This window comes from Centroberyx gerrardi, chromosome 2 (genome assembly GCF_048128805.1).
Source record: "Centroberyx gerrardi isolate f3 chromosome 2, fCenGer3.hap1.cur.20231027, whole genome shotgun sequence".
In the NCBI taxonomy this organism is placed as follows: Eukaryota; Metazoa; Chordata; class Actinopteri; order Beryciformes; family Berycidae; genus Centroberyx; species Centroberyx gerrardi.
The window spans coordinates 24,273,101-24,288,813 of NC_135998.1; the positions used below are offsets into that span (position 1 = coordinate 24,273,101).

The window sequence follows — 15,713 nt, forward strand, 5'->3', positions numbered from 1 at the left end:
GCATTTCTGCGGGGAAAACATCACCGGCTGTGTGTGGTATATTTACACATCAAACATCTCCCTCTCCTCCCCATCACTCCTCTCCTTTTCCTCTCTTCTACTTTTCCTCCGATCCTCTCCCTTCTCCTCTTATCTCCACTTTTACCTCCTCTCCAATCCTTTTGAATTGCTTTTCCTCTTTTCCTTTTTTTTCTAATCTCTTTACTTCTGTCTGCTGAAAGACAAAGGAGGGGCTAATCATGACAATAATCAGAGCATAGTAAACAATATTAAATCTGTCACAACTATGCGTGCCTTACCACTTAAAATTGAGTGAGTGCAAGGGCATAATTGACACATTAAATATGGATAAGATTGGTTAGCAGGCTCAGTAAGTATTTCAACATCAAGATGCATGAGATACACAGACAGCCACACACCTCCACACAAACACAAAGCACTAATATTGGTCGCTGCAATCCTACGCAATGTTTGGGCGGTCTGCCCTAATCATATCAGAAAACTGACATCTTGAACTAGCGAGTCCCTCCTCGCTCTCAAACTCTATCAGAGTGGAAAAGCCTGGTATTAATATCTTAATATGACAGTCCCTGTGTTGTAACACTCTCTTCCTCTCTCCCCTATCTGATTCATATGTAAGTAGGTCAGTAGCGCAGGGGCCTGGCTATGAATGGGCTCTGTTGCCCAAAGATCCACAGGCTCAAAGCAATTACACATTAATACTGGGGCTTCCAAATTTCCCCTCAACGACTGGCACTTGACCCTACAGCTCTTCTCCACTCATCCCAGACCACACATTAAATGCACTTTTTTCCACATTTTATAATTAGACTCTTATAAACATAGCACCTAGCAGATAGAAATGATAGGAGCTGTGAAGTGCATTTACCAATACACAGACTCTGATGTGACTATCCCTTGTGCTATTTAGGGGTATCATGTATGTAGAAACCTAGCTAGGGTTTATCTGTTGGGTTTATCTTCTGGTTTTGTTGAATGGGGTCCACAACACCACCAGAAGGTTCTTGTATTCCAACACTGATCAGAGCAATACTCATCCACAATACGCCTACATCGCCCTGACATTGCAACTACACTCAATCTTACACTTAGTCCACAACGTCTTACCCAATTATTTCCGACGTCACCATCGATCTCAGCAGCAATAGGTTAATGGGACGGCTGACCCTACTGGCTTGAAAAGGTCCGCTCAGCTGTTCGCAAACTGAACCGTACCAACAGTGAAAGACTAAAGGGACTGCTGACCCTGCCGGCTTTAAACAGCCCACACAGCAGTTGCAAAACAATTATGCCAGCAGTGACTGCCCTCGTTCGCTGCCATAGCTATGATATCTAGATACATTTCCATATTTGGACCTCACCTAGTGTCCTTCTGGCTGCTCTTTTTGACTGCTTCAGAATTGGCCTTTGTGGCCTTCCAGCCTTACTCTTCAGTCTCGGCTGCTACTCCAGTTTATCTAAGCTTCTGCCTGTGAATTGTCTCATTTACTGCATCTTCTGATGGCACAGTGAGCTCTACAAAGTAAACTGACTGCTGAGTGTTGGACCACAATAACAGATCTTTGGCTGGTGCTTAATATCTCTCAAGTTGCTGCACTATGTCTGTTTGTCTTAACTCCTGCTCAATAATAATTATTCCTGGATATTTTACCTTCATATACAAAGCCAATTTGATATATTTGTTTCCCTCTTCCAACCAACTTTGCATCTTTACAGGATACGCATTGCTGTTTCTAACACAGAGGACATGTGGGGTTTGGTTGAGGTTTTGGCTAATGGCAGCACATCACAGGTTGGTCCAATAATGGATCTAATCCTAGATGCCTCCATATTCCACAGTTCTTTCCAACTAAGGCTCTTCTTCTCTACACTTTCCTCGTTCATCCTTTGCCCCTGTTAAGCTTGAGCAACTGCTTTGCCACACTTCAGCGTGTGGCGATAGTGGCGATGTATTTGTTCCACTGTAAATTTGCTCTTCTTAAAGGGTGCTGCTTTGTTCCAAGTAGACCAATGTAACATTGACCTCTCTATGCATTCTATACTAAATCTTGTCTTAACCCCCGAATCTGCTCTTTGTCTGTCTACCTGCCGTCTTTTCCCATCCTCAACCCACTTTGATGCCCTAATGATCAGCATTGCCCTAGTGACTGCTACAGGGGTGACTGTGCTCCCTTCAGTTGCTGCCCTGTTCTAATTCATTTCATTATAATGAAACGTATTTGTTGGCATTTTTTGTACTGATGCAAATGCATTTTCCAGATCTCGAAATACAACATGAAAATATCTGTTTGGTTGTTTGGCTGATTTAATTTGGTGCCAAATCGTGCTTGTGTGTTCCTTGAGAAGCCCAGTATTCCTGCGTTTTGCACTGATATGTAAATTAGCTTTTGAAAAGACTTTCTCTTTTAGAATTTGAATTCCTCCTGTTCCCTGCCTTGCTACTTTAATAAAATCTGTGATTAGTGAGAACACCCTGAGGGTCAGAAGCATGGTAATAATGTGAACTGAAAGGGAGTTTCAAAACAGTGCAATTGGCCACCAGGAACAAGTACTGCATAAACAATTTGCTGAACCTATTTTAAAGATAAGCTCTGTGTACAGATGAGAGAGAGAGGGGGAGAGGCATTAGCTTTTCACTCTGGTTCATGCTCTGCTCACCCAGGATGCTGCCTCAGTAGAATCCATGCACTCTGATCGTCCCGAATCCGCCCTGTAAACATTGCATGAAATATTGATCATGGTATCATGCACAACATTCTTTGCTGTGCTAGGCTTGATCTGCACTGTGCATAGTTTTCTCCTAATGAGACATTGCACTGCTGCAACTCATCCTTACCACCAGCAATTTGATCAAAGCTATGGGGTTACACATTATTGAAATTGGTGGTGCGTGAGGGAAATATGGTTAAAAAAAGAACATTTTTTTTTTGATGATCATTTGGAAATCTTGCATAAAATACAGTCTCAAGGGGAACCGTTATTTTGAAAAAAAAAATCAAATAAAAAAAATCAAATATTTTATATTTGATAACAGTAATAGGAAAAATATTTCAAACATATAATCCATACTGTTTCCCTCTAATCAAAATGTAGTCGCAATGCACCCCTATGCACAAATAATCTTGATGTGACAGAAGCACATAGCTGCCCAGAAAATACCTAGCCAGGAAGAGTCTGTGTTGGAGACACCAGCAGGCAACAGTCCATGGATGACTGCATGTCTGATCAAGACAAGCAAGCTCTGAACTTGGAAATCTTCTTGTTCCTGGGTGGCGACTGGGTTCTCCAACACATGAACATCTGTGGAGCTAAAACTGTTGGACACTATTATAAATATATTGTAGTGCAGCTGAGATTGACCTTACCTGATACACTGTGTAGTTCACATAGATATTTAATCCTCCAGACAGCACTCAAATTGTCTACATTCAACCATAAACACACACACACACACACACACACACACACACACACACACACACACACACAACCCAGAGGTCGTCAACATGAAGACAAGTGGATGTAACCAACAGCACTGTGAGAGGTTTGATTAAAGGAGGAGTAATGCCCAACGCATATATGTTGATGTCTAGTAAATGTGTAAAATAACTATGATAAAAGAGCATGAAGGAAATTAATAACCTTTTCACAATAAACTTTGTCCCAGTGTGCATGTAAAGAGGGGGCCTCTTACACTTACACTATGGTATCATTTAACATTTATTTTTTAAATAATACAATAAATATACTACAAATGAACATTGGCTTTGGCAGAGAGTTACAATATCATCATTCTCTCTCCACTTCACAATTGTGGACATGACCTTTCATTCATCACTAGCATTAAAAATTGATGTATCTTGATGAATAAAACGTGGGCTGGAGATCATGCCACTCTAAAATATAACAAGAGAAAAAAACTTTACAATTTCATGCATACAGATAGGTTTTAATGCTTCAAAAGACATACAAGAGTGGATGGCCACAGTAAACTTGAATTTATTGACATAAAAACCAATATATCTTCTATCCTCTTATCCTTACACAGGTTTGACAAGACTGTGAAAACAAACAAACAATCAAACAGACAAACGTAAAACTACAAAACAAAAACAAAACAAAAAAATGGCAGCATCACTGCTGGTTCTGAAAATTTACAAAATTGGTTTGTCCTTTTATCGAGAGCAAAATGTTAAATTTGGCATACTGCATCACAATGAAAAATAAAAACCAAAGATCTACAAGCATAATGAGTTATCTTAACAGAAATGGTTCAAGTCACATATCTGAAGGTAAAAAAGGAAACAAAACAAAACCAACCTATGTATGGAGGGCTGTGAAATTTCTGTGGTAGATACTAGTGGTCACAAGCATACAGAGTGCATAGTTTGAACAAAGAGGATAACTACAAAAAGGGCAAAATAGTAAACCAACAAGTCATTTTGAAGCGCCAAACTATTAAAAACAAGCTTTTCATCTGGCTAATCTGGTGAACTGCTTCTACTTTATACACAAATTCATTTGTTTGCTTTTTTTCTTTTATTTATTGCAAAACAGGTCTAAATCTGGAGAAAGTACAAAGCCTTTTCAAGTTGTTTCCTAATCAAAAAATAGGTTACAGGGCCATTATGGCACTTAAAGCTATGCAAACGAAAAGCTTTGGTGGGAGGTTTTAGGGTTTCACATACCAAACAAAACTTGGCCATGTGCTTTGGACCACCAGGAGGGAGAAATACCCTTTTGGCCCCCATCACAATAGACACACATCCACCTCTCAGCTCCAAAAGTTTGATGCGGTAAAGACGATCCATGACACAAACGACCCAACAGTAAGATCCAAAATGCATTGTCTTGGAGCAATGATATGCAAAACCAACAGTACCATCTCAGTTTCCTCTCCTTATGCCAAGAGTCGGTGTAAGTTTCAGATACTATAGGTTTTGTTATTTGCGTGGTCCACTGAAGCAGAAAATAACGTACGCCGAAACGCTGCACTGATCTACGGATGGATATGTAGAGAAATGGCATGCATAAGCCACCGCTGAACATGAATATGGATGCAGCAAAGATCCCCCTGTGTCAGAGGTGATAGTTAAGAGAGTCAAGGGGCAAATGGCGATGGACTATTATCATGATCAATTTTCTTTCATTCAAACAACACAAACTAGAAAAATACATAGCACCACAGAAGAGAGAAAATAGCACCTAAGTTTTGATTTCTTTGTGTTTTCGTTGAAATGTGACATCATCTCCCATTGCATAGTTGGATAGATAAGTATTTGAGGAAAAAAAAAAATAATACAAGCTGTTTATTAAGTTAATGAAATCTCCAACTGCCACCAAAATAGGCATTCTGTTCAAGAGGGCACAACAGGAGGAATGTTTTCTTTGTTTTTTATGCAAATCAACTGTCACATAATATCACAGAGCTTGTTTTCGTCTTTTATTTCCATTCTGTTCTTAAATTACAACAAGGCGTGCTCCACAACTGCAACAAGACAGCACTTCCCGAGTTTTTTTTTTGTTTTTTTTTTCAATTTACAAGTCGAATCTCTCACTTTAGATGTATTTCGGTAATTTAGATGTATCCCAATAACCATCATCTCCTACCTCACAATTGAGAAAGTCACATGCATGTTTTGAAGCCAGAACCAATAAACATTACCAGGAAAAATATACAGAATGTACTTACAAACATAAAAATTATTTATATATATTTATATATAAGATCCATTCCAAGAGAATGAGGAGACAATTATGCACAAACGAAGCTCCCATAGTGAATGAGCAAACAAACCAACAAAAGACAAGTGGAGAAAGCAGGGGAGATGAGGGAAAACAGGAGATCAAAACTAAAGAAAGAAAGCAGCCAAATCAGATGGAGTCCATGGCAAATGCTGCTACCTCCTGAAACAGGTGCAGTTCTCAGGGTTGCCTTCGTTGTGTGGGACAAAAATGAATCTACATCAAGTGTGCTGAAATGGGGCTGGGGTTGTGTGTGTGTGTTTGTGTGTGTGTGTGTATGTGTGTGTGTGTGGGGGGGGGCAGGGCGTTGGAGGCAGGATCTGACATCCAGTTTCAAAACTTGCATGTGATGGAGAAGGCACACTGAGGTTTCAAGGTTGCTCTTATTCGTTTTTCATCAATTCCTATAGAATTTCATTGTGTTCTCATCTTGATTTTTTATTTTACTCATACTTGTTGCTTTTGGAAAAAAGTTGCTTTTTTTACAAATAGAAATTGTCCTATTCTTTTCATTTGTTTTGTTTCTGAGAAAACAAAAATATGCTTTTTTTCTCCATTTGTTCAGTAAACAGTCTTAGCCGATGAAACAGACAGGACCCACTTCGAATCCGAACTTCTGTGTGGCACCGCCAAAATCGTTGAACATGATGTCAACAAATGGCACCTGTTCCACCTTTGGTGTGTTGATCTCAAGTACTGTCTTTTCATAGCCCTTTTTCAACTGTTGATAGAAGGAAAACAAAGACACAGTAGGAGGGGAGGTTACTACATGGGAAAAAAAAGAAAATATTTTCTTCTGAAATAAGAACATCACACAATTGAGTAGTCCTTTCATTGACTGAACCACTATAAAGACTATAAAAACAGCATTTTCTGACAGTGTCTACCAGAGCAAACCCACACACACACACACACACAATCACACACAGGTGTCCCTCTGACTTACTGCACAGCCATCGGCCAGGGCACGGATGTAGGGGTTGTTATCGTAGGACATCTCCTCATCGTTGGAGCCCAGGAAGCGGATGGCCTTGTCGTAGCTGTCCTGGTCCTGGTCGTGCCAGGCCGCTGACTGGTAGCAGTTGTAGGTCATGTTCTGTCTGGCTGCCGCACTCAGCAACCGCAAGAAGGTCATCTGGACCACACCGATAGGGTTGCCCTCTGCATCCACGTAGGAGAGCTACAAAAAAGGGAGACAGATGGAGTCTAGCACCAGAAACGAAACCAGGAGGGGACCAGTACGAAGAACGAGTAGATACAGAATGAATGCATGAGGAAGAGCATGAATCAAATCTACACAGCACACTGTCATATTTATACTGCGCAATGCTGTGTCTGTTGGGAGACGTCTAGATCTAATTTGTGACTGGTAATTTGAATTGCTGTTTTACTGCCGTGTTGGGATTTCTAGGCGAAGTCATACAGTGTCTTATTGACAACAGTATTAGAAGAAGCCAGTGTCGTCTGAGGATGGAGAGCAGAGATGCATTGTCACTCAGGCGTGTCAGCCACAATGCTCCCTGGTGGCCTTGACAAAATTATGGGACATCAATCATCAATGTTGGCCTCATCATTCAGTGCATGTCAGTAATGTATGCGTTTGTGCGCAAATGTTTATATGTGTGAGCCAGGGAAGAGGTGGAGAGCGACGAACTAGCTCGTCTCCAGTGAAAGGTATGTGAGTGGGACACAGTCCCGATTTCTTTAACAACGAATCAGGTGATGATTTATTGAAGGGAGGATTAGGTGTCCCAGCTCCTTCACATTAGGAGTGATGGAGAGGATTCTTGGGTTTGGATCTGTCTGAGACTGTCGGCATCTCTGAGAAGCTCACAGTTCAGCTCCAAAAGACTGCAGAGGGTTTCCAAGGCCTCAGGACTGGAGTTCAGTTGAACTCTAAACTGTTACTGCACTGATGTGCAAGCTTTAACACGGGGAAATTTGCCCCCTAGTAGCAAAAAATAAGCATAACTAAACAATTAATGTAAGCCTCAATTAAGAAATTATGTAAAATATATAAGCTATATGAGCAAATTATGGTAAAAACATGTAAAATTAAATTATCTTAATTGATGATGTCAACTGCTTATGCGCAATTAAAATAGAATTTATCTTTTTTCCCCTTGTTATACAAAACTGCACTATCCCATTAGGCTGGTTGTAATACTTTCTAATGATGACTGATAAGGTTGCAGCCTGGTTTAGAACCTGTCATGGTTTGGTTTAATGTCCGTGAGAGACTGCAAAGGTAGAAGGGTCCGTATTTCCATACCAACCATCAGGACTCCATTTGATCCACATGGTCGCTTCTTCTTTCAGACAAACAGGACTTACTGAGAGCAGAGCACATGCAGTATCCATGCCATGCAGCTAGAGCAGTGAGCCACCTGTGAGTTTGGATGTGTTCTTTCTCCCTTTACTTGTTCTTACACACACACACACACACACACACCTCCACACACACGTAAAGATACACATACAAACTCAGCATCCCAACACTCAAACTTGACAATAACAGGTAGGGCCAATCATCTACAAAGTCTATTTGTACAATAATTTAGTGTCAAGGACTGATTTTTAGCTAATTAATGTCAATTTTTAAACTATGCAGATTCTGTTCAGCAGGTCAAGTTTGAGTGTCAGCACTGTGGCTCAAATTGAGACTAGCGCCACTACTCTGTCGTGGCTAGCTAGCCCCCTGCTCTTGTCTTTTACCCCACCACTCCTTATCCCTTCCCACACAGCGTGTAGATCCAGCCCTACATCGCCATGGAAACATTACCTCTTTATCATCACAGCCGCAAGTCAACAGTGACTGAGTACCCAGAAGCCCCTGGGTGGTGACTGAGTGCCTGACCTTTTTGACTCAGTCCTCTAATGCCACTCCACCAGATGTGAGGAGTGTGTGAGGGAGGCGCAGGAGGTGTGAGTGCAAGTGAGCGGCTTCAGCAGAGACAAAATGCCACATATTCTTTCCCCCTTTTGGAGGATAGTTTGCCTGCTGAGACTGCTCACTGGCTTCTATAACTAAAAATCAAATGTGTAAGAAAGAGAACTGTGCGTTGGTGTATTCACTCTTGGGTGTTTTTGACCACATTTTTAGATCAGCTATCTATATGAGTGTCAAGGCACACAGTCACTTGATGATGCTCTCCTAATGTACCAGAGGGAAGGCAGAGTGGATACACAGACAGGAATTTTCACAGTGAAGCAACAGCACGTCCTGTTTAAATGCCCCTGGCTGTTCGGTTTTTTAAACTTCAATAGATGTCTAGACCAAATGCACTTGTTTCACTTTGCCTGTATGGTCCACAAACCTTTCCTCCACTTCCATGTGAGAGCATCACCTATGGTGCTGGACTGAAGGTGAGTGCAGCTCGTGCTGAACCATGCAATCGCAATCACGTAACAACCACAAGCCAGGTGCCAGTGTGTATACATACTCTGTAGGGCAGTACCAGAACCATGCAGAGCCTCAGGCACGCAGAGACCCGGCCTCAGCCAGGCCTCTGGGACCCGAGGCGGGGCCACTTACCAGGGAACCTCTCTTGTAGTGACTATACCATGTGCCTGGCTGGTCTTTGGGCCATTTTGCCATTTTGCTCTGTAAAATATGAGAGGCATTCAGGGAAGGGAAAAGGACTGGGGGAAGTTGGGACTCGGGCTTACCAGTTTACCACGTTTGAATTCACTGAACCAGGAACCAGGGATCTCCTTTACCCAGGATGTGAGCCTAGCCTGGGGGTATGGATCAACAGGGAGGAAGAGGAGGAGGACAAAAACAGCAGCGTTAAAGAAGGAAAACAGCTCTGGTAGAACCACATCCCCTCCCAGCCCTTTCCCCTCTGTCTCCTTCTGTGCGTCCTCTGTGGAGTCTTCCGGACCTGAAACAGTATTGGGTGAGATCGACCAGACCGGAACAGGGTAGAGGATCTTAGTAAGCCATTATGCCGTTTTGTACAGTACAAACATTAGCCGGCAGCTAATTGCTGCTGAAAAATTCATGAGTACACAGTGATTAATTAAGAAATGATCGCCTGCAAGGAGTTCTTATACTGAGGCCTCTGTCCCTGCTGTTAAGTGTTTGTGCGGTGCAGCCATGGAGCACTAACTTTGTTATGCCATTAGAAGCTGTGAATTGGCCAACAGGGCACAGCTCTAATGGCTTCAGCCGTGACAATGATGAATTTGCCTATAATTAGATGGAGGAATTTGATACGGAACTGTCATCAATAGCTTAATGCGTTAATGAATGATAGGCCGGAGATCACTTAACGGTGGGAGACGGCATACATTAGACCCACGCTGCCTTGAAGGTGACCCTGTTTTCACCGGAGTGGACTGAACAGAAGAGAAGACATGTGACTTTCTTTATGTGACCATTATGCGACTTTCTCTTTTCTAGTGTCCATGATGGAATGGCACTGCGTGTGTGTGTGCGAATCATGTATGTGCACAATACAGTACTATGGCCTCTTATAATGAGTGTTTCTCAGTGTGTCTCCATGTGAGTGGGTGTGTTTCAGTCTCCGTGCAGAGACTGACAGCGCAGGCTTTCCCTTTCACCTCAACACAAATGAGAGCAGCCCATTACCAGCTCGCTATAAAAAAGTCTGCTTCATTATTCTGAGCTTAAGCAAACTCCTGCTCCTCTGAGGCTTGGTGAGTGGGATCATTAAAATGGCTGTAGCACTATGCTATTACAGATCCCCTGACTTGTCAAAGGCAGTGTTCCCAATGTTTCACCACTCTGCTCCGCTCTTCTCCTCTCCTCTTCTCTACACACTCATGCATAATGAACCAGAGATCTTCTCAAGGTGCCTGTCACCTGCCAAAGGCCTTTACAGGTGAAACAGCGAAGTTAGTCCTTAACGACCTAAAAAAAATGGCGTGGAAAATATATATATATATGTTGGGATTATGAACAAGTTGATGTGAATGTGTGTGTTTGAATGAAGGAGTCGTCTCCCCGCTGTTACTGTCTGTCAAAACAAAACTATGAGATTTAGCATGTTAGTAAAATAAGAATCTCAAAAAGGGGGCTGCTTTGCCCACTGGGGACTGGAGGGCTCCTTGAGTCATCATCCACATCATCTTGGTAATAACAACACACCAGGTAATCTCATGGAGGCTAATTATATGGGTACATGAGTAGGTACAATGGAGTTACTGTTGCAAATAGCACTGTCTCGAGACAATCAGGTTATTTATATGCATGGCACTTATCTAGAGTATACAGCCTAACGTTACAACTGTCAATCAAATAGTGAACTGGGGACTGAAAATAGTAAACATTTCTTTCCTTCTCTTTTCCGTACCATATCATCATACTAGCACCATTCTCACCTTTCTGCTTGCTGCATCGTCAACCTGGGTGAGCTTGACTGTGTGTGTGTGTGTGTGTGTGTGTGTGTGTGCGCGCACGTTTGCACCACATTTGTGCATACAGTAGGTGTAAATGTGGACTCACTTACCCCTTCAGACTTCTTATCTGGGTAGATGCAGCTCTCTCCGCCTGCTGTGAAGTTGCAGTAAACCTTGAAGGAGTCCCGAGAGCAGCCCTGGTTGGGATCAATCCAGTACTCACCTGCAGAGAGGGGGATAGAGAGAGAGAGAGAGGGGGAGAGAGAGTGAGAGAGAGAGAGAGAGAGAGAGAGAGAGAGAGAGAGAGAGCAATTATAGTACACATATGATCTTAAGTTCACAGTCCTTTAGGCCTAAGCAATTCCTGACAGTGTAAGACCTGACCGAGTATCTTGCATGTCACTATGTCTGCAGCCTCAATCTGTGTTAGGATGGCATTCCACAAAAATGTCTTCATATGCTTTTGTTGCTTGAGGAAAAATGTTTTTTTTACATTAAAATAATAATAAATAAATAGGATATATTACACATTATCAGCCTAAATCCCCTCGTTTGCCTGAAAACGGCTTTTCAATGATGTTAAGGAGGTTTTGGGGCACACACTATTTGCTGTGGGTTGTGGCAGAAAGTGGTAAGAAACGAGATAACAGCGAAACTAGATTGTCAGATTGCTCATCAAGGCGAGGGACAAATGCTGGAGCATGAACAACTCGGGGGGAGGAGGGCAGACAACACACTGCCTGCCTCAAGGCGAAAACTTGTATGCTGCAGCTTTAATGCGGTACCAACCATCAGGGAATTCCGGGTGGCAGAGCTGCAGGTCCTTGCAGGTGCGGGCAGGGTTGGCCTGTGTGCCCAGCGGGTGCTTCATCTGCTCGATCTCCAGCTTAAGGGAGTTGAGCGAGCCGAAGATCTCCTCCATGCCGTCGTCGTAGTCCTTGTAGTTGGCGTCCATGGCCGCGTCGTCCATTACCTGGCTGGCATCGATGTTCCTACGCGCTCTGCCCTTCATGGAGGCCTGGATGGGAAGTGGGTGGATAACATCTCCAGGAGGGCCCTGTTATGGGAGACGGAGGGAGGAGAGACATATATCAGTAAGAGAGAGGGATGGAGATAGTGTAAAGAGCAGTCCGACTTGCCCTTAGGATCAAATGAAACGGACGATACAACTCAAAAATGTGGTGGATTGACTTACAGGAGGACCAGGAGGTCCAGGAACACCAGTCTCTCCCTTTGGACCAGTTTGACCCTGAGCAGGACAGATAAAAGAATGTTTGTTGTTATAAATGAATCTAATAGTGCTGTATACGCTTTGAGGAGACACACACAGAGTGGCGTGAGAAATGTTGCTTATTGTTTCTGATGAATCTAGCTTTTAGTGACACTTACCGATGATCCCTTAGCTCCCTTAGGACCAGGGGGACCCTATAGATGTAAAGACAACCAAGTAATCAATATTGGCTCAAACGTTGCATGCTGTTCAGATACACACATAGCACAATATGTATGATGAACACAGTCTTACAGGTAATCCTGGAGGACCAAGGGGACCAAGTGGACCTGAAGGACCGGCGATACCCTGATGGAAAAAAAACAGATAAACAGTGAACAACACTCTATATGTCCGTTTAGGGACAAAGAGTTACAACCCCTATGTGATCCCATGTGAGCCTCTTCAAAAGGCTCTAGTCCGGTTTTGTTGAGTTTTAACTCACATTGTCTCCTTTGAGACCAGCTGTTCCCTGAGGACCAGGAAGACCTCTGTCGCCCTTTTCTCCCTGTTCACCTGGGGGTCCGATGAGACCAATGAGACCGGGATGGCCCTGAGGACAGAGAACAACACACACACCATCAATACAACAGTCAATAACGCGCCACCACACACATTAGCCCGATAATATATCTATCTAGCACACACTCCAATCATTAGGGTAATGATTTGATGGCTGGGGGCAAACAACAGATCTAATCAATCAGTTGGTGAATAGCACCATTAGTCTTTGTTATTTACTTAATCCAGTGCATCAAAACATCCAAAGTATTAGCAGAGGAAAACCAGATGAGCAGGCACCAAAGTGGCTCACCTTCTCTCCCTTGATGCCAGAGTCTCCTTTCAAACCGGGCAGACCTGGGGGACCCTGTGAGAGAGAGGAGAGGAGAGTGGGATGAGAGGTTAGAGAGAGAAAAGGAGAGAGGACAGTTGAGCGAGGATCCAGATTAATCAGATACCTCGGTTGAAAGGTCAGGGGTCATTTCTACTCACCATAGGTCCTGGGGGTCCATCTGGGCCTGGGGAACCGGGAAGACCTTGCTCTCCCTGCACAGAAATACCAATTAGACAAAACCTTTATCCCCCACTCTCAAGAAAACAAGAAAACACTGGTTTCTATAAATAGCGCTGCCCTGTTACATCCTGCAGTTTATTGGAACAGTTTGTCTACACTTGTACACTTGCTCTGTGTGTCTCACACAGCTCCAACATGTGACTGTGATAAACTAGTGTGGAGATAAGAACGGCTGTACTTACAACTGGACCAGGGATACCCCTGAGTCCCTCAGAACCGGGCTTTCCAGGTGATCCCTGAGGACCAACAGGACCTGTCTTTCCTTGGGGTCCTTCCAAACCAGATTCTCCCTTTCGAATAGAAGCAGGACACACACCAACCATTTGTGATTCTTGTCACCTTTTTTGTTACTTGAGAGTTATTTGACAGTTTGTTGGTATACTGAAGAATGAAGGAAAGAGAGATAATCTGTATTTATTAGACAAGTTTTCTACCTTGGCTCCCTTCTCTCCTTGTCTTCCCTCGGGTCCTGCGGTTCCAGGGGGTCCCTATTCAGGGGAGAAGTGACAGCAAGAAATACAGAGAGATTAATACACTGAAATACAACGAGAGAGCATGTTTTGTTAATATTTACGTAACGATGTGGAGGGAGAACAGCACAGTACTTACTCTCTTTCCTGGTGGGCCAGAGGGACCAGACTCTCCAGTGGGTCCAGGGGAACCCTAGTATAAATTTTCATAAAGTGAAAATAAAATAATTTTCATTTTGCATTTTAAAAGTCACAATTTTCAATGGTAGAATTCCATTTCAGGACGCACACTGGGGTGGGAAGGCACCACAGCGATCGGTACACAAGGCACACAATACTCACAGCCTGACCGGCCTCTCCGTCATCTCCCTTGTCTCCAGGTGGACCGTCTAATCCCTGCATAAGGAGTGAACAGAACAGTCACGTCGCACCGCATCAATAACAATCAAACTGTGAAAAATATGGTTTGCACAGAGCATTGGCAGTATCAAAAGATTTGAACAGTATCAGCTGATGAGATTTTGTTACTCACAGCTGGTCCGGGCTCTCCAGGGGGTCCAGGATCACCAGGGAAACCACTTGGACCCTGGAAATCAATACAAGCTGCATTATAACATGCACTGAAGAATGCTGCTGGCTCTAGTTCAATTATATATATACAGTAAATGGAGTCATGTGGCGACAGCATTCCCTACACTGCTCTCATCACATGATAGCAGGTGACTGAAGACGGAGAGGAGGAAGAAGCAGGAGCTCTCACTCTGCCGTTTTTTCTGGGTACCACAAGCGTCATCATGAAGTGTGGCACAAAAAAACATGCAGACCAGAGACGGCTCCCAATGTGTTGGTGTTAAAGTAAAAGTTGCAAGATATGGCCTACTGTTGCAGATATATTATAGGTTTATTCAGATATTCACATGTGATGAGTACAAGCTTTGCTGTAGAGGAAGGTGGAAGAGAACTTACTGGGCTGCCTTTGGGACCATCATCTCCAGGGGGACCCTTAGGGCCAGGAGGTCCAGCCGCGCCAGCAGGACCACCCTCTCCCTTCTCTCCTCGCTCTCCTCTTGGACCCTGGGATAATAGGCAGTGCGTTAGCGTTTCTAATTCAGAGAGACTACATATTAGGAAACACATTAGAAAACAAATGGAGAATGGCAAAGGCAACTTCCAACATTGTACTGAGAAATGGAAAATGAACAGTCTCATTATACTCAATGGCCATTATAGATAAACTCATTTGTAGTCAAGCTACTCAGTGACAATAATTCATTTTCACTGGTGGTGAAGCTATTGTTGGTCGCAATGGCGCTCTACTTTTCCTGTAGTGTGCTGCATATTGATTTGCTACTGCTTGAATCGCTTTTGTTGTTAAGATGGAGGAGAGAGACTCAGATCACTTACTGGTGGGCCAACATCTCCCTGAAGACCTGGCTCTCCTGTTTCACCGGCATCTCCCTGGAAAGAGAGAGAGAGAGAGAGAGAGAGAGAGAGAGAGAGAGAGAGAGAGAGAGAGAGAGAGAGGGAGGGGGAAATGAGAGAAACATATAGTATATCAGAAAGGCCATTTGTTGATCCAGCACGGTTCTACAAATCCCATCATTTACAGCAGCCCCCACCCTCCCAGTGCCCTTGGTCACCCAATTGGGGATAGAAAGAGATGACACAAGAGATTTCAATCCATCAAGTGTAGGCAGATATGGTGGCTGGAGCAGGGAGCGCGCTGACCTCAGGGTTCTCCCCGGACCCGGCCCATACATCTTCTCCT

The 15,713-nt window shown here is 43.4% G+C and overlaps 1 protein-coding gene across 2 annotated transcripts in view; it reads right to left on the minus strand.

The window, feature by feature from the left end:
- Positions 1 to 3,723: 3,723 nt before the first annotated feature.
- col5a1 (procollagen, type V, alpha 1) overlaps positions 3,724 to 15,713 on the minus strand; it is a 76,387-nt gene continuing 64,397 nt past the window's right edge. Inside the window, exons 49-66 of one of the 2 annotated variants that reach the window (XM_071924047.2) lie at positions 15,350 to 15,403; positions 14,912 to 15,019; positions 14,478 to 14,531; positions 14,288 to 14,341; positions 14,085 to 14,138; positions 13,910 to 13,963; positions 13,658 to 13,765; positions 13,394 to 13,447; positions 13,215 to 13,268; positions 12,846 to 12,953; positions 12,656 to 12,709; positions 12,520 to 12,555; positions 12,326 to 12,379; positions 11,920 to 12,187; positions 11,241 to 11,353; positions 9,302 to 9,370; positions 6,713 to 6,946; positions 3,724 to 6,487 (exon numbers count right to left, since the gene is read on the minus strand). In XM_071924047.2, the coding sequence (XP_071780148.2) occupies positions 6,341 to 6,487; positions 6,713 to 6,946; positions 9,302 to 9,370; positions 11,241 to 11,353; positions 11,920 to 12,187; positions 12,326 to 12,379; positions 12,520 to 12,555; positions 12,656 to 12,709; positions 12,846 to 12,953; positions 13,215 to 13,268; positions 13,394 to 13,447; positions 13,658 to 13,765; positions 13,910 to 13,963; positions 14,085 to 14,138; positions 14,288 to 14,341; positions 14,478 to 14,531; positions 14,912 to 15,019; positions 15,350 to 15,403 (1,677 nt within the window). In that variant the 3' untranslated portion in view covers positions 3,724 to 6,340. Of the gene's footprint in view, positions 6,488 to 6,712; positions 6,947 to 9,301; positions 9,371 to 9,435; positions 9,505 to 11,240; positions 11,354 to 11,919; positions 12,188 to 12,325; positions 12,380 to 12,519; positions 12,556 to 12,655; positions 12,710 to 12,845; positions 12,954 to 13,214; positions 13,269 to 13,393; positions 13,448 to 13,657; positions 13,766 to 13,909; positions 13,964 to 14,084; positions 14,139 to 14,287; positions 14,342 to 14,477; positions 14,532 to 14,911; positions 15,020 to 15,349; positions 15,404 to 15,713 lie in introns of both variants that reach the window. The other variant, XM_071924046.2, reaches the window with a different exon arrangement.